This window comes from Cygnus olor, chromosome 1 (genome assembly GCF_009769625.2).
Source record: "Cygnus olor isolate bCygOlo1 chromosome 1, bCygOlo1.pri.v2, whole genome shotgun sequence".
Taxonomy (NCBI): Eukaryota; Metazoa; Chordata; class Aves; order Anseriformes; family Anatidae; genus Cygnus; species Cygnus olor.
The window spans coordinates 10,237,085-10,264,416 of NC_049169.1; the positions used below are offsets into that span (position 1 = coordinate 10,237,085).

The 27,332-nt window shown below is 36.6% G+C and overlaps 1 protein-coding gene across 6 annotated transcripts in view; it reads left to right on the forward strand.

The window, feature by feature from the left end:
• The window catches only part of PCLO (piccolo presynaptic cytomatrix protein), a 372,356-nt gene extending 348,040 nt beyond the window's left edge, over positions 1–24,316 (forward strand). For all 6 annotated transcript variants that reach the window (XM_040548286.1, XM_040548292.1, XM_040548308.1 and 3 more), the window contains 3 exons: positions 11,836–11,970; positions 12,590–12,735; positions 19,395–24,316. In XM_040548286.1, the coding sequence (XP_040404220.1) occupies positions 11,836–11,970; positions 12,590–12,735; positions 19,395–19,535 (422 nt within the window). In that variant the 3' untranslated portion in view covers positions 19,536–24,316. The remainder of the gene's footprint in view (positions 1–11,835; positions 11,971–12,589; positions 12,736–19,394) is intronic.
• The last annotated feature ends 3,016 nt before the right edge of the window (positions 24,317–27,332 follow it).

Sequence of the window (27,332 nt, forward strand, 5' to 3'; positions counted from 1 at the left end):
TATGAGCAAGACTTTAAGCATATTTCACTGAAGAGTCTAAGAGCTGCAGGATAAATCTGAGGGGGGAATCTGGAAATCATGTTGTGAGAAAAGAATAGGCAGGTTCTTACCAAAAATTTTTGTCTTCAGTTACCATGATAGTGTGCCTACCAGGTTTATAGCACAAAAGAGTGCTAACATATTGCGTTAGCTTGAGTATGTGTATGGATATATTTGTGTATACAAATGCCATCTTCCACCTCCTTCTCAAAGAAAGCTCTATAGAGTTGCATATGCCACCATGTGTTAAGTAATTTTTTTTATAGGCTATAAATGACTTGGGCAAGCTGTGAAATAAAACAGCCTGTTCCACTGCACTAAAAGTGCAGGCTCAGTGCTGAATCTCTGTGTGGTAAATGTTCAGTGAGCCACTATTCAAACTAATTGGAATAAAAACGTCATATATGGTTCATCACCAACACCTATTCACTGTGTATACTTTCCCATGATAGGATGGCTTAATGACAGAGGGAAAAAATCAAAATATTCTATTATCTGAACTTCTAAGAGGGAAAATATCAGTACTTTTTCCACATTGGTTCTCAATTTTAAAATCTTCTGTAGTGTGTCTAGAAAAACTAAGCCTGTGTTATAGATACTTAAATAACATCTATTCCTGAAGTCAACATTTCAATAAGCTTGAGCTGTTTTTTTATGTGTCTTTCTTATGATCAAAATTTTTTATACAGTTGCATCTGATTTTATCCTTTTATCTACCTTTGAGATTTTTTTTTTTTTTAATTTCATCAGACCATACCTCTAAGACTCTAAAAGGAATGAAAAACCACCGTTTAACTACGTCTGCCAAGGCAAATGGGGAAGTTCCTACATGGTTCTTTAACACAGTATGTTTTTGGATCTGTTTAAACTTAGTATAACTGGTTTTGCTTCTGCTTGACCTAAAAATTCAGAAGAAATGATAGAAATAAACTGTTTTTATATCATAATGCTCCTCAGGTGGTCAGGAGGTGACATTTCCCAACAGAACAATTACTTTTCAGAAATGCAACCTTCAAGTACTTTATTTTCATTGCTTTCATTTTCAGCTGTTATTCTTAGAAAATATGTCGTTTTTAACCATATTTTCCAAGCACTCTGTGCATCCGAATTTAGGTTGTTTGTTTACAACCTAATTATAAAATATTTTGTTCAAAGGGTTATTTTCTCTGTGGATTCACAAAATTAGTATACAAAAACTACTTGGCAGTGAAACTTTTCTGATTCTGTGCTACTTTATCTTTCTGATAAATTTAGAATTACCTGATGCTCTTTACTATAAAGTTTGCGCACATTTTCTGCTTTCACTTGTTATTATCCATGGCAGTCCAAAAGTAACGTCAGTCATTTCACTCATCTTTAAGTGCTCATACAATTTCCATTATACTTTCATCATATTGTAATATAAGCCAAATTAATTTTAATCCATTTCCTGGTGTTTCTAGTCAGAAGAAGCCAGAATGTTTAATTTCATAAAGTCAAGGAGGCAAAAAGAATAAATAAATTTATTGTGATATTCACATCTTCATATGTATACTTGGAGCAAGAAGGTTCATTATTTTGGCACAGAAAGTGAAGGTTGGCTCAGAAGGGATTTTGTCATTTCAGACTGTATTGTCAAATTCTTAAAAACTTGCCAATCAAGACTAAAAAAAATATAAAAATATATTTTTCAGAGGAGAGGGAAAATAGTTTAAAGTTTGTCATCATTTCAATGAGAACCTAAACATAATCTAGAAACAATCCTCCCTGTTTTTATATAGGTAGAAAACATTTTGTGTTCTGACACTGATATGGAAAAAGAGCTTGCCGACTCACTAGTACTACTTTAACCAAGTATTTATAATGTATCACACACAGATCATTGTGGTATGGTGCAAAATACTTTATTGAACTGAGGTTATGTCAAATACAGACTTTTAATGACAGTTTGCAAATTCCTTCTCCCTTTAGCACATTTTCTCCTTAGTAAAGCTTAAATAGAATAGGCTTAAAACACATAATAATAATCAAGGTTCAGGTTATTCTGTATGTATGGCATTAAATACTTCTCTTCCCTGTATGAATTTCTGCCCATCAGAAAGCCAGGGCAAAGTGTGTCTTTCATCATCAAAATTTCAGACGTTGTGGCAAGCCATCTTTTATGCAGCTGAATCTGCAGTGTCTGATATTTCTCCTTATGTAAGATGCTAAAATTGTGAAAAGAAGACTGTGAATGTATATTTAGGCTCAGGCACTGAATTGTGGTGAAGATGAAAGGGAGCAAAGGCAGCTAAAGGGAATTTTGCTATCTGAGACATGAGGCTGCATAGTTTCCCTTTTCAGATCCAGGCTGCACCTATCTTCGAAGTTCAGTTAAAGTAGCAAGAATAATTTCAACCATGGTTTTAGCTTTCTCTCATTGAAGTTATGGAAAATGATAGTATTGTAGCTGGAATATTTTAGCCTATTTTCACTGTCTAAAAATTAGGTTTCTAAATCAAATCTATCACCTTACGTCATACCTGTCACTGAAACATGGAAGGCACCTCCAGAAGGCATTTATCCATCATAAGGTATGTTTAAGGAGATGCTACTTCTATGGACTACAGAGTCTAGAGAAGTTGAATTAGACACCAATATTTCCACCCAATTTAAACTGTCACTAATATATTATTGTAAACCAAAGCTGAATTTTGAGGAATTCAGGAATTTGAAAGTATTGAAGGGAGAATGTTAGAATAATTAGCTCAGAACATAAGGCTTCCCTTCCACAAAAGCATAAATAAGCAGTGGTATCCAGTAGGAAATTAGTTCTGCAACTCTCTTGATTTTCTCATCCCACTTTTATCCTACATCTACCTACCTTTCTTCAAATACAGGTATTCTGTATTCATCTTTGTCACTGAAAACAATATGTGTAGTTATCTCTTGTCATCTAAATTTGTTGAATATGATAGTTACAGCTATGATTTTGCCTCCATTTCTTCAAAATGCCCCTATGGTACTAGGGATAGTCTCACTAAAATACTGAAAAAAAAACTTGTCTTCAGCAATCTCTGACCCCTATACTGTGAATTCAGTCACTGACCTTCTAACACTAATGAAACTTTCTCTTGTAGTTCACCTCCTCTAATCTTATTGTCCCAGTAACCTCTTACTTACCCTAGTTTTTGCTACAACATTTTAGAATGCCACATGACGAAAATAAATCCAGCTGAAATTGAATTGGTACATCTGGGATTTTTTTTCGTATTTGAGCATTTGTGAAGTACCTGTGTTATTTTCCCACAATTTTTAAAATCACTTTACTTCATTTCAAGAGTTTTTACACATGGCATCAGTCCAGAGCCAGCATTATTTTTGGCCTTTTTTTTTTCTTAAAAAAAAAATAAATATATAATGTCTAAAACAGAGGCACATACACAATGACCAACAAATGGAACAAATATTATTTTGTTCTGGGAAAGATTTCACATCTCAAAATCTCAAAAGGCTTTGTCTATTTTCAAAAATGTATTTTGCAAAATTGTTTTGTTTTATGTGAAAGGAAATGAAAAGAAAGGAGAAGAGAAGGCTTAAAAATATACCCCTTCAAATAGTCTTTTTTTAATTCTACTTAGAATTTTGGGCATACAGGCTAAATTTCTGCATTGGTATATTCAAAATTCTGTGGGCAGTGTGAATGTGTCCTAGCTCTAGAAATCATAACATAAAACTGTCAGCTTGTTCGTATGCTTGAGCCTTAAAGCCAGCCATTCACACTGCCCACAAAATTGTAAATTGTGTTTGCTGTGAGCAAAGTTCCTTAATTCTTCTGCTTTCCCTCATTACATGATTGCATGCACATCACATCAGAGGAGACAGGGAAATATTAATGAAAAACCTTAATCTTCTTTGCTTGTCTTATAATGTACAGTCTGCTCAAAGCAGCTCAAGTCTTCTGGGAAAGGAGAGGGAAGGGAAAAGAGAGAGCAGCTCTCTTGCTCCCAGCGCAGAGCATCTCTGGATCCCACAGAGAACACATTTGCTGGGACATGATAACATTTCTCCCCTCATTCCAGAAGAGCATGACTAACTGCACACAGTATCCTTGTATACATCAGGTAAAGGAGGGAATAATTTGTAATAACATCTGAGTCCTTCATGCATAGTAACACCTAGCCTTCATATAGGCACGTGAGAGAAGACAGCATATGCCAGGGACACAGCATCTGCAATACCTCTTCAGAGCAGAGAAAAAAGAGGTGGCCATAATCTGAGCTTTAGTTTGTCCTGGGACCTTTTGAGAGCACTGTATAGAGACCTGCATGTATCTAGACTCATCTGTGGAGCTGGGGAGAATAATCATTGAGCCAGTCCTGTGCCAGTAAACCCAATGGCATCTATTTAAAGTACTATAAGACAGGAGGTAGTAGTTAAGGTTTTATTAGATGTCTGATTTTTCTTACAGTAGGGTGCACAAAGATGAATCCAGCCTACGGAGAAAATTGTAGCAGTTTTCAAGGGAGGAAAAAATATGTGGGAGAAAGGTGAAAGACAAAAACTAGAAGGTAATGTAAAGACCTCAAAAGGGCAGAAAAGTTTGGAGCCTGAAAACATTGGGATGCATTTTTTACAAAGCTCATCCATCATTATTTTACAACATCTTTACCAGTAACTTATCACAACAAGAGGATGAAAGGCATTATGAAAACAAACAGCTGGTACAGCAAGTAACTGGAAATATATTTATTTATTTATTAAAAAAAAAAAAAAATGTTTACCTAAACAAAGATTGGAAGGTTTGGGTTGGTATTTTGGATTCTTGACATATCTAGTTTTAAACTGATAGTGAATACCCTTCTGCTTTACCTTCAGCTGCAATTGTTTAACTCTAATACTACAATGTAAATAATAAATGGTGAGTATTCACAGTAATACTGAATTATTTATTGCAATAAGATGATGTCTTGCTTTGCTGAAGCACAGATGTCTATTGGAAGATGGACTTCTGGTTCTCAAGATAGTGTTAAAAGAATCCTGCAGAAATAATTCTTGCTACAACAGCACTCTTTGGTAGACAGAAGATTCTGTTTGTGCAAGCTCCATGGATTGTGGGTGGAGGGAAATCTAGTCACAGAATCGTAGAATTGTAGGGGTTGGAAGGGACCTCAAGAGATCATCGGGTCCAAACCCCCTGCCAAAGCAGGTTCCCTAGAGCAGGTTGCCCAGGTAGGCATCCAGACAGGCCTTGAATATCTCCAGAGAAGGAGACTCCACAACTTCCCTGGGCAGCCTGTTCCAGTGCTCCGTCACCCTTACCGTGAAGAGCTTCTTTCGCATGTTGGTGCAGAACTTCCTGTGATCCATTTTGCGGCCATAATGTTGGGATGGATCCTCATCAGCCTATTTAGATCTTCATATTTTGTCATAGGATTAGGGATCATACGCTGAAGTCCTGTTCATGTTTACATTATCAAAGCATTACATTACTCTCTTTAAAATATACCCAACTGCAGTTAATAAAACCAAAAAAATCTCAGTTAGAGAAGTGGGTGTTATTATCTCCATCTCTGAGATCAGGCACAGAGAATAAGTCTAAAATCACAGAGAACTAGTAAGAGACAGGAGATTGAACTAGGCATAGATTTTAGCCTCTCTCTAATGATTTCCCATATTTACAGTTTCCTTGCAGCTCTGTACAATTTCCTTTTTCAAATCAAGTTCTCAAGAATGCACGTTAGATTTCTTAGATTTTATGCCATGGTACTACAAATTTTAATCTTCTAAATATTATGATCATATCCTAATATAGCTGAAACCAAAATGCTATTGATTTAAGCAATACAGCTACATAAGCAGCATTTGAGTCGCTCAGTTCTGGAACACATTGTGTGTCATTACACAGTGTTAGAGATAACTATAGCTGTACCATTTCCAGGTCACTAGATACCTATGAGACAAAAGGTGGTAAAATACTGCAAGGAAATACCCACATTCTGTCAATGAACAATACACAGAGCTCTCAGAAATTCATTAGTTTAATCTCTCAGGGTATCAAAACAGATGAAGGCCTAAGGAAATGAGCTCTAAAAAATAATTCTTTATTTTTGATCATATGCCTATGATGACACAATGCTATTACTCATCTCTTCATCTCACACTGAAAGATTATGGAAATTCTGAGGTTTATTACATACACTTTCAGAATTATAAATGCAACAGGTTCAGAAGGAGCTGTATTTCACATTATACTTAAATGCTTTTAAGGCAAGTTGGGTGACAGAGTTCATTCACTTCATTTTACTAGTAGGGAACGCATACCCAAAACAAGACAAGTACCAAATACAAGTTTCCTCTGCTGTAAAAATCTGTGGAGGCTTCTTATACCCAAACCTTCCCCAGGTGAACATGCACAAAGGTGCATCATACAGTCTCATAACTGACATTCGTACTGTCACAGAATTTCCCTCCTTGGCTGATTCCCTGACGCGGATTCCTTGATTTTCATGTTGAATTATTTTAATTTTCTCCTGGGATTCCTTTTAGCACAGACCAATTTGCTCTTTCTAAGACTGACTCTGGTTCTGGAGGCAGCATGCTCATCTCTCAACAGAGTGGAGGACATGTTTGTTTCCTTGTGTTCTATAACAACTGTCAGCACTAACACAGCTAGTCCTGCACCACAAAATGCTCCATTTTCCTTTCCATTCCATATGACAGCTTCATGCTGTCCGTACACCATCAAAATCAGGCTACAGTAAGAAACTAATTATCTCAGGCTCTCCCTGCCTATCATCAGAAAATTAACTTTTGTGTTCCTGGACCACAAGGCAACATGACGGTGATCAGAAGACACAGGTATAATGACAAAGCAGTGTGAATGTGTTTGGTTTTCTATAGAGGGTGCTTGTCTGCAGCAGTCAACTGCAAGATGCTGTTGTGCACCAATGTTTGGAAACCTGAGACTGCTCTCTAGGAAATACCTAGATTGCCTTCAGAAATGTGGATGTAACATGAATATTTGTAATCAGAAAGTGTAGAAATAAACCTTGCCTGCTGATCAATAATGTGCAATACTTTGCTTTCCTGTTTCCTGTGAATATACAGTACAATTTTTCAGTAGGATTTGAAGACTGGCCCTGTAAGAGCATATGTTGTTTACACTCTTACACTTTAACATGCAGCCATATCTCTAAGTGCGCACAAAAGGAAAAATAGGAGGAGCAATCCTGCTAAAAGAAACCATGGCTATCTTTGCATCTCGTGTACATGCATAGTGGATAAGGCATGCTAATCCTGTAGACTGTAGCCACAAGGTGTAGGAAAGTAAAGCTGGTTTTGGTTTATAGTTGGCTTCTTGTTCATTTTTTTGCTTGTTTTCTTTGTCATGCTTATTTTTTTCTAGCATCTCAGTTCTTCAATTGCATAATAGGATGATTGGGTTTTAAAGAACATATATAAAGAAAATCATAACTCAAAATTAACATTGCCACACTCAGGAAGCTTTTCAGAAGGAGTTTTCTGTGACTCTAAATCCTTTGGCATAAAGTGCAGGGCTCTTGCAAGCTCCAGAAGAGCATTTTCTGCCTATTTTGGAAACAATTATTGTATTATATAGTTCTTTTGGAAAGCTGAAAATTCTGGGGAGTGTTTGTATATATCTTTATTATCTCTACTATTTTATTTCTAATTCAACTACTTTTAATATTCCAAGTCACTAGACTGGAACAGAAGGAGCTTGTACTAACTTATACACCACCATGGGACAAAATATCTGTTTACATATTTTCTTAATCCTGTTTTCTGGCCATCTGGCATCCATTCAGCAAATAACTCTAGCAGATGCTCATCATGTAGCAGCATTTAGACATCTTTTATTTAAATTTCCAAGTTTAACCTACTTACCCTTGGTCCATCTATGCTGATAGACATAGTCAATCTCAGAAGGCAATTCAATTTATTTTAAGATAAATGTGTAAATCAGCTCAGACATTTAAATTTAGACAATTGAACCAGACAAAATTCATGCCAGTGAAATTTACCTGGTCATTTAAATGTATTGCTGAATGAGCCTTGATAACATGGACCAATGGAAGACTATTTACTGCTGTCTTGGGTAATTTGGGTGGGCAGCAGGCATATGATCAAAGAGTTAGGGCAGCACAATCCATAGTAATCAATCCTTGGAAGCTGAAATTTAATTTACTATTTTTACATAATTTCAAATAGCGATGGTCAGCAGTACACAGTGATTGTCAGTGATACATCCCTTGATTTACAGAAATAGTAATTTAAGACTAATAACAGATCTAATTAACCTTTGACAGCATGGAGTGTGATAGTTCTGCAAGAGTAACAGCTTGTTTTTCCATGCCAATGGCAAATTCAAACCTCTAAACTTCTCAAAATACCATGTAGTAATTTAGTTAATTAACCATTTTAATTGCTAATGGATTTGTATTAAGTCCCGTCCCCTAAAAAGATGTGCTCCGTCACATAAAACAAACAAACAAACAAAACAACACCGAAATGTTTAGTCATAGCTATGTATTTAAAGATTTTTTTAGCTACTGTTAATGTGTTCCTAATGTGAACACAATACTCTGGTCTTCTTGCTTTAATATCAGTAAGTTTGTGTTTGATATATACGTAAAATGTAAAATATAACACAAAATCAGTTTGCATATAGACTGTCCCTGTCAATATTTGCTCCATCATATATTTGTGTAAAGCAATTGGACTTTTTGTTTTGTTTTGTTTTTCCCTCCAGCCATTGACTGTTGGCTATATTAGAAAGTAATTTTAAAATATTTTATTATATGGTTCTTAGCCTCTGTGATAATCCTAGTTTGCACCTTTTTTTTTTTCAAGCAAACAGTAATATTGAAATTTTAAATTTTTTTCCACTGTTTTAAAAAGCTATATTAGTGCTTTCATAGAAATATATTAAATGCTTTTTACACTTTAGCATTTGCTTATCATCATGCGATCATTAGCAAAATATCCACAATCAATTCTATTCATACATCAGTTATTACCGATGTTTTCTAAAATTATAGAAAAATGCAAAAGCTTACACCTGGGCACTATATCTTGAGATATTCTTACCAGTGGAATCCTCAAGGTCATCCCATTACATGACATCCCAAGAAACATCATTTCTGCTATATCAGTCAAAATGCATTCATGTCCACCTTGGCCATCTGTGAACTCTCACAACAGCTCATAAACAGCCCTATATTAAGACTTCCCCTCATTAGTTTGTTTCTTTATATATATATATCCTTGTTAAGAATCAAATCCACAGACCAATGTAGATTTGAGTTACTCTTATGGACCTGTCAAAGGACAGATGTTGTGAAAATACATGAAAAAGAGGAAAAATGTCAAGGAATGGAACAAAGAGGAATTTCTCCTGACTATTCAAAATTCTGCTAGGATTTAAAGTGGTGGATTATTTTAGTGCAATGTATCATAAAGCTGGTGGTAAGGCTTTTTCCTTCATGCTGTGGGAGAAATGAAAATTAGTATGGAAGCGCAAGAGACCTATCATGCTTCATGTGCTCACAGCTGGAGATCATTGTTTTCCCCATGAGGCGTAAGTAGTGCAGCAGGATTGTTTGTCATAAAGAGTATCTGGGGATACAGAATAGTCTATGGAAAATTTCCACATACTGAGATATGGCACTGGAATTTTCAATCACATTCTAAGCATTTCTCCTTTTTTCTAGCTTTCAGAGTCACAGATAGCATCCTACCCACCTTATCTCATTTTAGGTTGAAAGCACATGTAAGTGAAGAAAAAAAAAAAAGTGCTAAGGTAATCAAGAAAGATATCCTATCAAATACTGTGAATAAATCTTAAAGGACAGAGAGGGAATAAGGTAAAATAAATAACCCTAGAAAATTTCCTAGGGAAGACTGTGGTTAACTAAAGATTGCCTGAAACTGACGTTAGGTTATGCTGGAGTCTTTTCAAAGTCAATCATTGGAGTCAGTGCAGGAATCGATACTGATCAAAAAGCCATACTTATGCAGCATCTTTCAGTCAGATATGTCACAGTGTTATTTAATAGTTTATCCACAGTGTAGAGGATTTTATATTTATTTACTTATTTATTTTCCTCTATCTGTTTCCAGTCATTCAAAATCCACAGTTTAGCCAAACTAAACCCATTAGGCACTCAGCATTTTCCAAAGCAAGGACATTAAAACTTGATGACACACCTGATGGAACCAATTAACAAAAAACAGAGACATTTTTAGCCTTTCCTTCTTTGATCCCAGTGATCTTTGTTGCTACCACCAAAAGCTGCAGACTCTGTTCTCTTTGCACAAGCACATAACAGAAAGCAAGATCCTACCACTGCATGTTCAAACATATAGGAAGGGTTTTTGAAATTTTAAATATAATGAAAGAATCACTTGCCTACTAAAAGGTCCTCTTCCACCTTATAGACTATTGGTGAAACATTGATCCAGCTGAAACCCAATTGCAAATTTGTTATTGACTGTAACTAAGTCAGATTCCAGCTTCAATTTGTGAGGAAGGTTGAGGGGCCATGTTGTAGCTGTGACTATTTGTAATTAATTCTTCTTCATGATCCCCAAAAATATAGAGGAAAAACAACAGAATGTACGATTGTTCATGGACATTTGTGAAACAGCACCTGGATTCTTTAGTGAGAGATTATTTAAATTTGGTTATACATTTCAGATACATGCAAGTAATCTCTAAATGTTGCCTGGTAGCTTTCTACTCTTTAAGAGAGAAGGTTCTTCAGATGTATCAAAATTATTTAATTTCTTCAGAATTGCTTTGCTCCTTGCAACGTCTTGGCACCAGCCTCTAGAATTTCCTGGTAATGTGTTAAATCTTCAGCATGTTGTCACCAGAAACTAGATCCCAAAGACTTCCAGAAGCTTGACTGTTTTTCCGCTAATGTCTAAAGAGAAGAGGAAGGTGAAAAAATATTTTACAGTAGCAGAAATATAGATATAGAAGCACAGATGCTATTATGGCATGATGCTATTATAGACGGCATTGTGGTGAGGACTTGGGCTCTGCTTGTACCACTGCAGTCAGTTAGAGTATGTAGCCCTAGTGTGCTCTGTCTGGCCTTGATACAGTCTTGCAGGGGAAAGGCAAAACAGCTCTGCCTAAATTTCATTCTGTGCCTTATCTCCATCTCTGGACTGATTTAGAGAAAAATCCATACACTGTAGAAACAATGGGCTTGTATTTCTGCCCCCATAAGAAAAGAAATCAGTTACTTTTAAAGGTCACAGTGAGTACTTTCCTTTAAATTATGTAAATAATATTGCTCCATACAAGGAAGAAGGTGAAATGCTAACTTCACCAATGTCTTAATTCATTGCCTTTCAGAATCTTACTTTTCAGCACCCTATTAAACATTGTTTGTTTGTTTCAAAAATGAGATAACTTCTGAATCTTGTAGTAAAGTCTTCTGAAAAGGTGATTTGTAGTGATCATTACATGACTTGTTATGACTTTCAGTGAAATTTATATTCTTTTGAACAAAGCTCCTCCAAAGCAAATACACTCTGAAGCATATAATGTTTATGCAAGTGTACTGCATGTATCTACAATTTGTTCATCCTAGCAAAACATTATCCTTAATACTCCTGAATACACCTAAATACTATAATCTTTCCTAAAACAAACAAACAAACCAAACCAAACCAAAAATGGAGAAAAAAAAATCAAAACCCAAACCAGCAATGAAACAGAAATTTTTACTTCTTTTCACATTATTTAAGGTACATTCATTTTTCATTTACTTTAATGAGACTTTTTTTTTCCTGCTCTTCCAGGTAAAACACAGGTTATGGGTGAAATCAAGATTGCATTAAAAAAGGAAATGAAGACAGATGGAGAACAGCTGATAGTAGAAATCCTTCAGTGCAGAAATATCACATACAAATTTAAATCTCCAGATCATCTACCAGGTATTACAAAGAAACCAACTTCACAATACTATTAAAACATTAAGTAGGATGTATCTGAAGTCTTTTAACAACACCATTAAAATGAGAAAGAAAATTGCTTCCTAATCAGTATGATATATTCTATAGGATATCTTTTGAAGTGTTCTTTGCTCCTATGAATAACTTTAATGAAAGTAAAATCATTTCATAGAAGCAAATTAACTCTCAGAAGTTAATCTGCTTTTTAATGTACTTCTGATTGTTAAAAATTAATCCTTTTTTAACTTCAAGAAAAATGATAACACCTCAGGTTATAAAAGAACAATGATATTTAGTGAAAATTTTGGTGAAAAAGCTTACTAAAAACTAAAACCTTAGGTTCGTAATAATATTTTCATACACACATGAAGACATCAAGTTATTTTTTCTTTTTATGACAATGTTGTAAGCACAAAGTAATTTCCTTGGATTTAGTAGGGTAGTTCCATTTTTAAACAATGTGAATGAGACCAGAACATGGCTCTGTAGAGTACCTTGTTCTGTTTCTTCTCAATATTCCCCCTGCACTGAAATCATTAACAAAAAAGTTTATTTAGAAGGTTTTGTATTTAACTTGTTGAATTGCTTTTGAATTCCACAGACCTGTATGTGAAGCTGTATGTTGTCAACATCTCTACACAAAAGAGAGTAATTAAGAAGAAAACCAGAGTATGCAGGCATGACCGAGAGCCTTCGTTCAATGAAACATTTAGATTTAGTTTGAGTCCTGCTGGGCATTCTCTTCAGGTAATTCTGCATCTTATTAAAACCTAATTTTGTTTGTTGTCCATGCTGTGTTATGGGCATTTGATATCAATTTTCTATTCCAGTTGTCTGCTGAAAAGAGAAAATTACATAGGAAATAACACAATTATGTAATAATGAGAATATGGAGATGCAGGAGACTTAATATGATCATTTAATCCATCACCCCCCACACTAAGGAAGAATATTTATAGACCAAATCTGAAAGTTTAAGGTTTAACCTGTTCTTAAAATCCCATAGAGACGGAAATTATACACGTATTCCAAAAAATATTTTTCTATATATTTGGGAAGTTTAGTGTATTATCTAACTTAAATATGCCCTATTTTTAATCAAGATTACTTATCCTTAAGTATCCTCTAAGACCACACAGGACAATGGATAACCGCTCTTTTTATTAAAAAAAAAAAAAAAAAAAAAAGTCTACATACGGAAAGGTTGTTATATTTCTCCTCTCTCTTTTTCTAGACTAAATAATCCAGATTTCTTAGATATGTCTGTTGCTTAAATAAATTTTTTCATTCTTTCATCATCTTCTTTAAAGGTTGTGATGCCTAGAATCAGACACAATAATCATAAATTCAGCCATTGTAGAATCAAAACAAATATTCCCTGTGTATGTTTGTAAAGGGGATTTTGGTCTGTGTATTTCTATTTTTCATCTGTGTCACAACAAATTATTTTATTATTTTATTTATTTCATTTTATTTATTATATTTTTTATTTCTTTAGGTGGGAATTCAGGAATAGTGCTTCTTCTGTTAAGGCAGATTTGATCACTTGGTTATATATGGTTATTTGGAGGGGTAGGATTCACTTTATCTACTTTCATGAACTTTCACATGAGTAGATAGCTAAACCAATTACTCAGGCTTCATCTAGTCAGTGGAGATGATGGACAATTCTAGTGGTATCTGCGTGCTAATCTTAAAAGCAAATGGAGGGAATGATTGGGTGTACCAGCATCTGCCAGATATACCTTTAAATCTGGATAACTGACTTAAACAAGACGAGTAGGTTTTGATTACTAACCTTAGATTGGATATCTATATGCCTACATTATGCTTATTGGTTGCATTGTTAAAATTAAAACTAAAATGGAAGTTGCTTAGGAAAAGACGCCAACAAAAACAGATGCTGTTTTCCCTGCGTTAAGGCATTCTGAAATGCTTGTTGATTAAATAGATTAAGTATATGTATTAAAGATGTTATATGTTAAATGGGAAAATCCAGAGTGATCAATAAAGTCTTGTCAAAATTTAAGAGCTAACATTCCTGTAAAAACTATGCTTCCAGTGGTAGTTCAAAGGATTGAACCCAATAAAGAAGAACCCACAGAGTCCTGTGGGAAAATGAGCCATCAAATTGTTAAGGAGTAAGGGATACTAGGAAGGTAGTCATAGGAACAATCAGCCTGAGATTTAGCAACATTTCCTCAGAAGCATTTTGATATGCACTGATGCTGCATACTTTACCTAAAAAAAAAAAAAAAAAAAAAAAAAAAAGTCTTTCTGTTTTTCATTGTCTTTTACATAACTGTCATGGAAATTCACTTTCCCTGTCCCTGAGTACAGAACTGACAGAACTGGAGGGTCTCAAGAAAAACTAGCAAACAGCAAGTTTAAAACAAGATGTTACTTCTTCATGCAGCTCGGAGTCTAAGCTGTAAAATCTGTCACAATAGGCTATTGTGGATGCTAAATGTTTTCATGAAAAAAGTACCTGGAGAAAATGACTGGACAAATTCATGGGAAAAATTTGTCGTAGACTATTAATACAAACATGCTACTTCTGAGTCAGGAAGTCAATGATCCACAGAACGTAGTGGGTATCTTGAGAATGTTCCACTACATGATTGTTCTTCTGCTGTGCATACGCAGTGTACTGCCTTGTACACTTTTTGGAAGCAGAACACTTGCCTGGTGAGATCTTTGGTCTGACTCAGTACATCTGTTTTTATATATTCATCATGCCTATCAGTCAATCTGTTCCTACTGGAAAGCATGAAATTGGCTGATTTGAATGCTGAATTTGAGAGTGATGAATATGTAGGGTCAAAGAGATGGACATTGTCAAAAGAGATTTGGACAAGAAGAAAAGGAAACCAAAACAGAATGTACAGAACAAAAATGGAGCTAGGAGCTAGGGGAAGAAAATAACACAAGGGAGAGGGAATAAGAGGAAACCGAACATGGTAATCATATAAAGAACATTGTGAAGAGAGATGAGAATCAGCTACAGGCAGGAGTTAGGAAAAGGTTCTGCACTCCAAAAATCAGTAGAGAGATAAAGAAAAAAAAAAAAAAAGGGGATGGGGAGAGAAAAAAGAAGCTAGACTTGGCTGGTCAAGAGTATTGGGAATAAGAAAACAAAAAATCATCTGAGCATTCGAAATTGAGACTAGCTCAATCAGGATAACAAGGCTGGAATTTAAAGCCTGGAGCAGGAAAGAAACAATGCTGAGAGAAGAAACAAGCTAAAGAAGGCAGATTTTAGGGATCCAGCTGGGAGGAATGGAGAAAAGAGTCAAGGACAGAAGTGACAGAAAATTTCTGTTAGAAATTTTTTCTGTCACAAAAGTGTTGATGTGACAGAATCAAAACATTCTGCAGAAAACATTTTGACAGGTTTCAGACAGGCATTTGCCTCAGCCCCTGGCAGCTCATTTTCTTGATTTCCCTGTTCCTTGGCAACCCACCTGGGACCCTTCTGGAAAGCACTGGGCTCTTGGCTGCTTTGCCTTATTCCTAGCTGGCTCCTGGCTGACTAGCTGGCTGCAATTAGAAATACAGAATGTTCTATGTGATGGTAATCAAAAAAGCCCAGAAGAATGTTTTTCACAGATGTTTTGCCAGCTTCTGGGCCATCCACACTGTCAGGAGACACTGAACCAAGTGACATAGAAAGCCGCTAGTAAAAGACACAGCTACCTGGTTTCCCCAGAGACAGGCTTTCTGATGATTGCAGCAGGGTTCTCTAATAGTTCTGTGCCTATTGCTCCCTTATTTGGTCCTCCCCCATCAAACCTGTTGACTGAGACACATGGAGGTGTCCAAGCTGTCCAGATAAGTATCTTATGTGCCAATTGATATTAAAACTGGCCAGTGAACTGGGAAACTCATCCAGGAAAATGACTGTAAATTTCTTTCTCCCTCTTTCTTTTTTCTTTTTTCTTTTTTCTCTTTTTCTTTTTTCTTTCTTTCTTTCTTTTTTTTTTTTTTTTTCTGTTGTAAAGTTTGCAATTTTTTACTTTGTTTCCCAAATCAGAATGAAAAATGTTCAGAAATGTTAATATTCTTGATTACTGGAAACTCTAGCTCTACTGTTCTGTTAAATGTCTATGTGCTGTATGGTCTTCAAAATCTCTGTGGAGTACAAATTTCTTCAGTTCTGCCATTCTTCTGCTGTTAGCCTAGATCTGTGAAACCAAGCAACAAAATGCCCCATTTTCTCTTCTGCTGGTTCACATAGAGGGTGATAACCTCCTACTGTTATCAGTTACCTCAGTTGCTCATTGCCTGAGCTCTGCTCAGTGACTGTGAATACTACTAACCTGCTTAGCATGGAAATCCATTTTTTAATAAGTTCTTTTTCTTTTTGGAAACCAGTTGATAAAATATAAATGTATTGAGATTGTTAATGTGGTTAATCAAAAATTAAGTAATGCTAGAAATTATCTGATTGATAACTCACCCCTCTGAAGCATATCTATTATTAAATGTATTCCTTCCAGAAACACCTAAAAGGAACCTATAAATCCAAAGAATTAATCAGGTCATAGAATCATAGAATCACTTAGGTTGGAAAAGACCTCTAAGATCATCTAGTCCAACTGCTAACCTAGCACTGCCAACTCTACCACTACACCCCATCCCTAAGCACCACATCTGCACATCTTTTGAAGACCTCCAGGGATGGTGACTCAACCATGTCCTTGGGCAGCCTGTTCCAATGCTTCACAACCCTTTCAGTGAAGAAACCTTTCCTAATATCCAACCTAAACCTCCCCTGGAGCAACTTGAAGCCATTTCTTCTTGTCCTATTGCTAGTTGCTTGGGAGAAGAGACTGATACACATCACCACAGCTTACTTTTAGAGAGTGATAAGGTCTCTCCTGAACCTCCTCTTCTCTAGGCTAAATAACCCCAGTTCCTTCAGGCACTCCTCATAAGGCTTGTTCTCCAGACTCTTCATCAGCTTCGTTGCCCTTCTTTGGACATGATCTAGCACCTCGATGTCCTTCTTGTAGTGAGGGGCCCCAAACTGAACACAGTATTCAAGATGCAGCTTCACCAGAGCTGAGTACAAGGGAACAATCGTTTCCCTAGTCCTGCTGTCCACACTATTTCTCATACAAGCCAGGATGCCATTGGCCTTCTTGGTGACCTGGGCACACTGCTGGTTCGTATTCAACCAACTATTGGCCAATAACCCCAGGTCTCGTTCTGCCAGGCAGCTTTCCAGCCACTCTTCCCCCAGCCTGTAGCGTTGCATTAGGTTTGTTGTGCCTCAAGTGCAGGACCTGTTATTTAGCCTCGTTGAACCACATACAGTTGGCCTCAGGCCATCAATCCAGTCTATCCATATCCCTCTACAGAGCTTTCCTACTCTCAAGCAGATCAACACTCCCGCCCAACTTGGTGTTGTTTGCAAACTTACTGAGGGTGCACTTGACCTCTACATTCAGATAACTAATAAAGATATTAAAGAGAACTGGCCTCAGTACTGAGCTCTGGGGGATGCCCCTTGTGACCGGCTGCCAACTCTATCTACTTCCATTCACTACAACACTTTTGACCCAGCCACCCACCCAGTTTTTATCCAGTGAAACGAATGCCCATCCGAGCCATGAGCAGCCAGTTTCTTCAGGAGAATACTGTGGGAAATAGTGCCAAATACTTTACTAAAGTCTAGGTACATAACACCCACAGACTTTCCCTCGTCCACTAGGTGGGTCACCTTGTCACAAAAAGAGATCAGGTTAGTCAAGCAGGAACTCCCTTTCATAAACCCATGCTGACTAGGCCTGATCACCTGTTTTTCACAGAATCACAAAATCATTTAGGTTGGAAGAGACCTCCAGGATCATCTAGTCCAACCTCTGACCTAACACTAACAAGTCCTCCACTAAACCATAACACTAAACTCTACATCTAAACATCTTTTAAAGACCTCCAGGGATGGTGACTCAACCACTTCCCTGGGCAGCCCATTCCAATGCCTAACAACCCTTTCAGTAAAGAAGTTTTTCCTAATATCCAACCTAAACCTCCCCTGGCGCAACTTTAGCCCATTCCCCGTCATCCTATCACTGGGCATGTGGGAAAATAGACCAATCCCCACCTCGCTACCGCCTCCTTTCAGGTACCTGTATAGAGCAATAAGGTCACCCCTGAGCCTCCTCTTCTCCAGGCTAAACAAGCCCAGCTCCCTCAGCTGCTCCTCGTAAGACCTGTTCTCCAGACCCCTCACCAGCTTTGTTGCCCTTCTCTGGACTCTCTCGAGCACCTCGATGTCCTTCCCAAACTGGACTGGGACAAAGGGGCCCAAAACTGAACACAGTACTCGAGGTGCAGCCTCACCAGAGCCAAGTACAGGGGGACAATCACTTCCCTAGTCCTGCTGGCCACACTGTTTCTGTTTTCCCGTATGTACAATGTAATGGCACTCAAGATGATCTGCTTCATGACCTTCCCTGACACTGAGGTCAGACTGACAAGCTTGTAGTTCCCCCAGAGAAGATGGCTGTTGATTGTATGACATTAAACTGCTTAGCTGGAAAAAATGGTGCCTGAATGATAATCTGGGAGTCTTGAACACCCCATCTGCATAGCTCACGCAAGTTCCCTGGTCTAATACTTTCCCTTCCCACTCTGTGTGGCTGAGGCATCATGTAATCAATACTGTGGCTCTCAGCAGAGACACAGAATCATAGAACTCAGAATCACAGAATCATAGAGTCATAGAAAGGCTTGGGTTGAAAGGGACCTTAAAAATCATTTAGTTCCACACACCCCACCTCTGCCATGGACAGGAATGCCACCCTCTAGATCAGGTTGCCCAGGGCCTCATCCAACCTGGTCTTGAATACCTGCAGGCATGGAGCATCAACAACTTCGCTGGGCATCCCTGCACATAGCAGGGATGAGATTCCAGAGCAACTCTAAGTTTTAGTTTAGACGTCTTACTCACATCAGAAGCCAAAACTCTGGACTTTCTCACACGCTATTCTGCTTTGAGTTATAGTTTATATATAACGCACCCTCTAACATCCATGAACTTAAAAGGGATGGTACAATGGCTGCAAAAAGCTTTAACCTGTAACTTAATACTTGACCTCACATTTGTCTTTGGCAACCAGCAAATGAACAAATTGCTCACTAGAGTTAAAGACTGTCATCTTCTAGTTGCTACATCCCATGACAATAAAACAGAAGAAGGGGAAAGTCCAATTTTCATTGGGTTTCCTTTCTGTTGGGAAGTTGACTGTACATGAAACGTTGTGGTCAGTGTTTGTATCCTCTTCTGTGGTACCAAAACAGAGCTTAGTATTTCTGAATCTTTCATGTTTGCCAACAAATACAGCATGTTACTATGCACACTAATAACTATATATTTTTAATTATTATTATTTTCCCAGATTCTGCTTGTCTCCAATGGAGGGAAGTTTATGAAAAAGACACTGATTGGGGAAGCTTATATCTGGCTTGACAAAGTGGATCTAAGGAAAAGAATAGTAAACTGGCACAAACTGTTGGTCAGTTCTACACAAGCACACTGAGCAGAGCTGTTGGGGCACAAAACCTTCAGTGTCTGCTATAAACAGCATCACTCCAAGACTATAGTTTGATATCATTGTATTTAGCTAGTCTTTCAGAATACAAAGTAGAAAAGAGCAGTCTCTGGGCTACATAGCACACTTAACTGAGGGCTAGTACACCTGTTTTGCTGTAAGAGACAGCAAAGTAAAAAACACAAACAACAACAACAACAACAACAAAAACTGAGCCCAGAAGCTAAAGTGAGGCTGTTTGAAATGAAGACTGCTATGAGGGCTCTCTGTTGTTGGACTCTTTGTGAAGAGAGTAACTGTGAAGGAAATAATGAAGGCTGGAAGGCAGGTGTTAATGTAGAGTTCAGCTGCAGCTGGAGGTAGTGTGATGGAAAGAGCAGTCTGGTTTTCTGTGCAACCAGAAGGAGATCATTTTATGCAAAAGCACCTGGGGTGACTGACTTTCCAAATCTCACTTATCAGAAGTGCAAACTTGTTCCTCTGCACTTAGGATCTCTGATAATTTGCTGTAGTGAGATTATGCCACTTGACACAAACTGCTAGGTGTTTGTAAGAGTGGTAATGTTATTTTATGTTCCTTCTTTCCTTCTTTCTTTTTCCTTTAAGTACTACGTTGTGGAGAATTAGACCCGATTGTTTCATATGTTTCTGTATATTAATGGATATAAACCACTGTCCTAGAATGTAATGGAAAAAACTATACTAATGGTCTATAATTTGGGATGTGGTTTTAAAGAGAAATGTCAAGATGTAAAATGCAATACATCAGGAAGAAAAAAATCTTGTTTTGATGTCAGTGTCACGGTACTTCACCTTCCCAGCAGCTTTAACAAAGTTTGGAATTGAGGAGATTTAAGCACTGTGGACTAGCACAACTATTTCAAGTAGTTCTTCTATTTTTCAGCAATCAGTCTTATTCCAAACCTGTACAGAGATAATGAACTCTAGACTATCCTATAGGCAGTTTGGAGCAGTAGACCCACTGTGCTCTGTATCAACATTGCCTCAAATCTAAGGAAAGGGATACAAGGACAGTTACTGCCTGGAGGCTCTTGCATTAAGGAGAGTTGAGAATATCCTCTTACTATCTCAGGTGAATATCTGAGTACTGAGTTACGAAAGAAGTAAACAGGAAGGTAACTTGTAACACTTAAGACTACCAACACTTCCACAGTCAAAGTCCCGTTTTCAGGGGTTTGCAACTGAGCAGTTAGCTCTCTTTGGACAAAAACTATTGCATGGGATGGTTTAGTCTATGTGTTACATTTTCCTTCTTACTATTTCTGGAGAAGAAAGGAGAGCTTTTTTCTTCCATTCCTGAAAGTGTAGCATTTTTTTTAAAAAACAAGATTCAATATAGTATTATCCCCCTTGTTACTCAGAAGTCAGTTAATATTTCACAGTTCATTAGAAAGTGGTTTCCCTTGAAATATTACCTCATGACCTTTGCATATTTAAAAAGAAAATTACCTAAATTCTGCACTTCAGACTTTTGTTTTTCTTGACCAATAAGGACATTTCACAAATCATTTAATGTATGTCTTCATATGTCTTCTAAATATCATTATATGTAGCACACTTCCACAGGTTGTACGAGACCAATTGAAAATATTATTTTGGAAAATAATATATGCTTAAAAAAGCAAAAATAAGGCTCAACTCATTCAGAAGCTGGACTGGCCATGAAAAAGCCACACTAATTAATCTGGAGACACTTCCCACATGCAGTTTTTGATTTATATTTACCAACTTAAAATAACAGCATCAAAAAGGAAGATGAGAAGAAACAGAAAAAATTTAAGGATATACACCAAGAAAACTGCCATTAACTTGTTCATAACCTTCTAGTAGCCTGCTTGACTTCCAAGCAGAACAGTCTTATCTAAATCTTATGTGATAACTTAAAAACACAACATCACTGATAGTGGAAGTGGGATGTGTGCTTTGATGTTGAATTTTATGCTTTCACCAATATATGTATACCCTACCTCTCATATATTTTAAAACAGTCATCTGGAGTTATTGTAAACATCCTACATGTTTTGATGTTGTGTATCTTTTTATAAGATGATAAATACTTAAAAGAAAAAAAAATCCCCAATCAAACCAAAAAATCGTATGTGGATATATTTGATGTGTTGCTCTTTTGGTGGGTTATTTTGCATTCCTGATGGCTATAGTGTGGGATATTTTTTTTTGTTTGCTTTGTTTTGCTTTAAAAAAAAAAAACAGTCCAGTTTCAATTACTGTGTGAAGTACAAGCCATGAGGTGTGCAATTTTGTGCAAACTGCTGGTAATTTTGTTCTTGCTAAGATTTATTATAAAGACAGCAAGTCATGCTGGTAGTTGCTATGGAGATTTCCAGCAGGAACGAGCACTATCTCGCTGCCTTACTGGGAAGCCTGTAATCATCACTCTTAATTGAGAAAGCAGACAGGCATGCTTTGCTCTCACACACATACAAATGTGGCCAATATTTTTATAATGTAGTTGTGTTGGTTGGTATAGCTGTGGCTGTATGGAACAACTACTTTTGCCTGCTAATCAGCTGTCAGCAACTGGTTTAATTCAAGCATTATTAATTCTATGAAAAATACACAAAATGTTGCTGGATTTTGAAATGGTAGTTTTGGATTCCCATCATGAAAAGCAAAGAGTAGAGTTTGTCAGGAATGAGGCACTGCCTCAGCCAGATGCAGCAAGGATAGGGCTCTTTTGATGTCACATAGGACAGGCTAGTGACAGACCTGGGCCCATACACTCTCTCTTTTTTGAGGCAGCATCATTCAGAGGTCAGAGGATGCTTCCAAAGTGTGCCAAGTTCCTTTTTTTGACCAAATTTCTAGGTTGTACTGGAATCACACTATGCAACACAGATTCATGTTTGAATGCTTTTTTTTCTTTTTTTTTCTTGTTTTATGAATGAAGTCAGGAAAAACTCTCTTGTGACGTTTTTTAAAAAATTATCAAACAAGGACTATTAGTATTTTTTTACTTTTTTTGTATATATCTTAGTATATTTTTTTCACTTTTTTCTCATTATTTTTTGTTTCTGTTATCTGGCCAAAAATGCTTAGATGTGGCAAGAGCTTCTATCATTTCTGAGTGATTGATTATTAATGAGTTCACACATTTCTACAGTTGCTTCAAGGATGCATGTTGCAGGGAGGCAATAGCAAAGGTATTTAAACTTTTTTATTCATAAATCTGCTGAGTCGACAGAGATTGAAGCTGCTTCTTTGTTCAAGCCCTTGTATAGTGGAAACATGAAAAATGAGCAGAAGCACAGTGTGTGTGTTTACAAATGACAGGGATTTCTAATGTTATCATTATTATTATGCATACAATAAGCAGCAAACAAACTTTTTTTTTTTTTTTTTTTCCAGGTTAAAACTAGACATGAGAGTTTCTATGATGAATGTTGAGCTAGTTCTTTATCATTACACTCTAAAGGGATAGTATCCAGGGGCAATGAGTGCTGTTTCTTTATTATTACCCACATTTTTACATTGCATGGATCTAGTGTGGAAGAAACAAAAACCCAATCCAAACCAGCTAAAGTCAATAACAACTGTTCTGTTCACTTAAACTGGCTTTAAATCAAGACCTATGAAATATTTGAGTTATTTTTCTGGATGCTGGGTGTTTGCATGGTTAGGCTGTGGGATATGGTAGCTGGTAACCAGCTGATATTGATTCTTACTTTGAGGATGATGATGAAGAAAAAGAAGACATCTATTATATTATACGCTAGTGTGTGCCCAATAGAGATTATTTAATTAGGATTTAGTTTCATGGAGATATCATAAAGATGTTAATAGTATTTTTTTAAATTATTATTTGAATCATAACTGACACTATTTTCAAGTACTTTATTTTCATTGCTACAATGCTGAATGTCCCAGATTCCATTATTTGAGTATATATCTAGATATGTACATACCTATGTGAATAACAGAGAAAATTTGCATTTGTGTGAGTGTAACTTATAAAGGTAATGAAACAGAGAGGAAATTTAGTGTAAGTATCCATCTACATTATATTTAAACCCTATTCGTCCATGCCTTGTGAATTTTTGATACACCTGGCATGTAGGATCTGTTGCTCTTTAAGAATACATGCTGCCTTTAGAAGGAAAACAGATGGAATAGGCAAATCCGGATACTCTCTCTTTAAGTCATAAAAAGCATTTTGATGTTTTCTACGTTTTGGTTTATTATTTTTAAAATATTAATAAGCAGATATGCTGATGAGCTCAAAAGTTATATTATATATAGATATCCATAACTCAAAATAGAAGATTTGAGAGAAAGCTGTTTTCTTAATTTGTTACCCTGTAAATAAGTACACATTTTTGTAAAACAATCTGAGTTTAAATTATTAGCTCCATCTGACATCCAAGCATGTGAATGTGTCCTTATTTGATTGTATCTTATAGATGTTCAGTGATGTGCTCAGGTGCTCAACAATGGCTGACTAGCGCGTGTGCTGTCATGCTACGGACAATGTGTACAGCATACCCAATGTTTAAAAAAAATCCAAAAACACACACAAAAAATCACAAAAACACACACACAAAAAAGATTAGTCTTTGAAGAAATGTAATGTTTCCACAGTGAATGTTGCATGCATAGATGGCAGTTTGTTAACATTCATTTTTTTTTGAATTTTCTTTATGTTTTATTTTGCTTCCAAATTCATCAGACAAAAACAAACAAAAACAATGAATTAAAAAAAAAAAACAAAAAACAGGCTTGTTCTAAAGGTTGTAAAAACTGAAACAAAGCAGTATGAGAATTGTACAAAAATGCTTGTAAATCTGTCTCAGTTTTCACTTTATGTATAAATCCATGTCATGTTTTTGTGATTGTATACAAGATGTATCTTGAGAAATTATGCAAATTGTGCTGTATAAAGGCTGTTACTTCAGTCTGACAAATAAATATTTAAAATATCTGTTTTGGTTTATTTTCTCTAATTAACATGAAAACCTATTTTGCTGATTGAAATTTCCCATTTGCTGACTACAATATTTTTATCATAATGATGCACACACTACCTGTATTCATCTGCTGTTCCTATTTTAGCACCAGCTCACCTCCCAGGGTATCTGCACCTCCACTAGTGTCCCACATTTCATTTTTAAATAAGGAGAGGTTAGTTCTTCAAATCCTTTCTGCAAACATGTCAGAAACACATGTAGCTTTTTAATATCTTCACCCAGCTTCACCTGTGGCTTCCTGTACAGAGAACAAATAAATGTACTGATATCAGCACAGTTACAGGAATATACAGAGTTTTGCTTCCTCACTGAGAAGAAAAGGTGAATTGAAAATGTGGCCTAACTCTGCACATTTTAAGTAGCCAGGTAGTATTGGCTACCTCTTTCTGAGGAAACATTCATGGCTATGACCAACACTTAACCCCACACTGTGGAAATGCTTAGAAAAAAATTCTGACATGCTTAGAACTTCACAAGACAGAAAGACAGTTGAAATTAGCTGCCATGGAAGCTGTAGGTTTAGTTGAATGTAGCTCCAGCTTTCTGTAGCTTACAGAAAGAAAATTCAAATATCCTTTCATACACACATGGAGAATGATTAAATAATATGCTTCTTTTAAAATAATTAATAATGTTTAAAAAAGAATGTATGTTTGTTCAGTTAAAGCACTCAGCAAAGTGCAGAGAATTCATGAAATAATATTTTCTTGCAGTTCTATTGCAGGGTTTAAGCTAGCAGCTATGCATGGTATATGATTGAAAATGGGGAATCAGGCAATTCATGGAATATTTTTTTAAATATAGGTTGAAATCAAAGCTTGTGTTGAGAGAAGTCACTGAAAAATATAGAGATTCATATTGGCATTCTGGTCCTTAAAACAGTTCCTCTGTTCTCAAATACTGAAATCAAATATCACATTGATACTGAGTTCATAGCATGATAAATAACGGTCTCATGCTACAAATTGTGGTAACTGAGAGGCCGGGCTGCCCCCTCGCAGCATTTCCCAGCATTGCAACTACATTTCACAGACTGATTTCACATTCCTAGAACTGCTTGAAGAGCTACTTGGAGCTTTTTATTTTTTATTTTTTAAATCAAAGTAAGTCTTACTTGTTCCCATCTCTTACAATGCAATCACATATCAAAGACATCTGCTTCTCTATTCAGTCCACCTTTATTTTCATTGTTTTCCCTTTAGGGCTTTGTTCTTAAGCTCTCTCTTTTAATAGGTTTTACAGGTTTGTCCACTCAACACAATTTTGATTCACATATATTAGTAACTCATGCATGTCTAAGCATAAGAACTTGTTCACTTATACTTACAAATTATTAAAACAGTCCCCAGAAACAAAGACCTCCAGGCACATTATCCTGACCAAGAATCCCTGTGTACTTTAGGAGGTCTCTGCAAGGCTTTTCTTTCCAGGGACCTAAGAACTTGAGGCCTAGCAGTTCTTACTGCCCCCCCGCAATGCCAACTTGTGAAACAGTGTCCAACCCACCAGAATTCTGCAAATTCTTTAATTTTCTGCTTCCTTAGGGAGGCCAAACTCTCAGTGTCTCTAACAAGATCATGACAGCAAATATATTTTCATGTCCATCTGTAGATGTGAATTAGGAAATTCCTTCATTCCCTTTCCTGGGAGATTTTCCTGACAACCTTATGCAGAAAGAGCACCATGCATTTCTTGTAAGCCTGCTTTACAAGGACTCAAAGTTCCACAAATTTTATGTTTATCCTACTGGCCATTAAAGATATTTATGAATTCAGGTCATAAAATTACCACAATAATGTAACAGAAAGTATTATCAGAGATTTCTCCAGATCTGTGACACCAGCATTTACCTCTTTTAAGCAGAAAAACAAATGTAAACAACTAAATATATAGGGGTGGTTGGCTGATTTATCTATATCAGTGTAGCTAAAATGGTATGAGAGTTTGCAGATTAGGACTAAGACACTGGAGGACCAAGAGAAGAAGGCTAATTTCTAGTTTGGACAGGCTTGCTTTTGGACAGGCTGTTTGGACATTTTACTGTGGTTACCATTTTAGAGTGGCTACTTCTCTGGCTCTTCTGAAGGATCTAGTATTGCTTGGTCACACAGCAATCCACTTACTGTGTCAAGATTTTTAAGTGATATGTCAGATAAACTTTTTAGCACACATGAAAAATACAAAATGAAACCTTTTTCAGCATGGACTGTCAAATCTCAGAAAGTCCATGGTATCAGAATTTCAGTGTCCACACGTGTGATAAAGACCAAAGACACAGCCAGCAAAGTTGGGGCTGCAGAAAATATACTGGTCGGTAGGGCTTTTACTGTTCGGAGAGGTCTTGACAGTCAGGAGAAATGGACAGTGTGAATAGCATGCTCTTATAATAAAGAAAGTTAACAGTATAATAGGATGTATTATCATGAATGCAAACAGCAGGTCCCAAAGGTGTTATTTAGCACCTGTGATAATTGACTGTATTGTGTGTAGATTTAGGCTTTCCAGCAGAAGACATTGGTGTCCCTGAGTAAGGCCAACGGACTCTTCTTGGAAATAGACAGCAATAGGAGAAGAGTCACCAAAAACAAGTTGCCATGAGAAATTCTGTTCAGGTATTTGGAAAAAAAAATAATAATAATCACAGTGAGGGTAATCAAATGCTAGAAGAGGCTGCCCACAGAGGTAGTCTCTCTTTGGACATATTCAAAACAGGTAAACAAGTCCCTTAATACATGTGGACTTGCTTTGAGCAAGGGGTAGGGAGTTTGACTAGATGACCTGT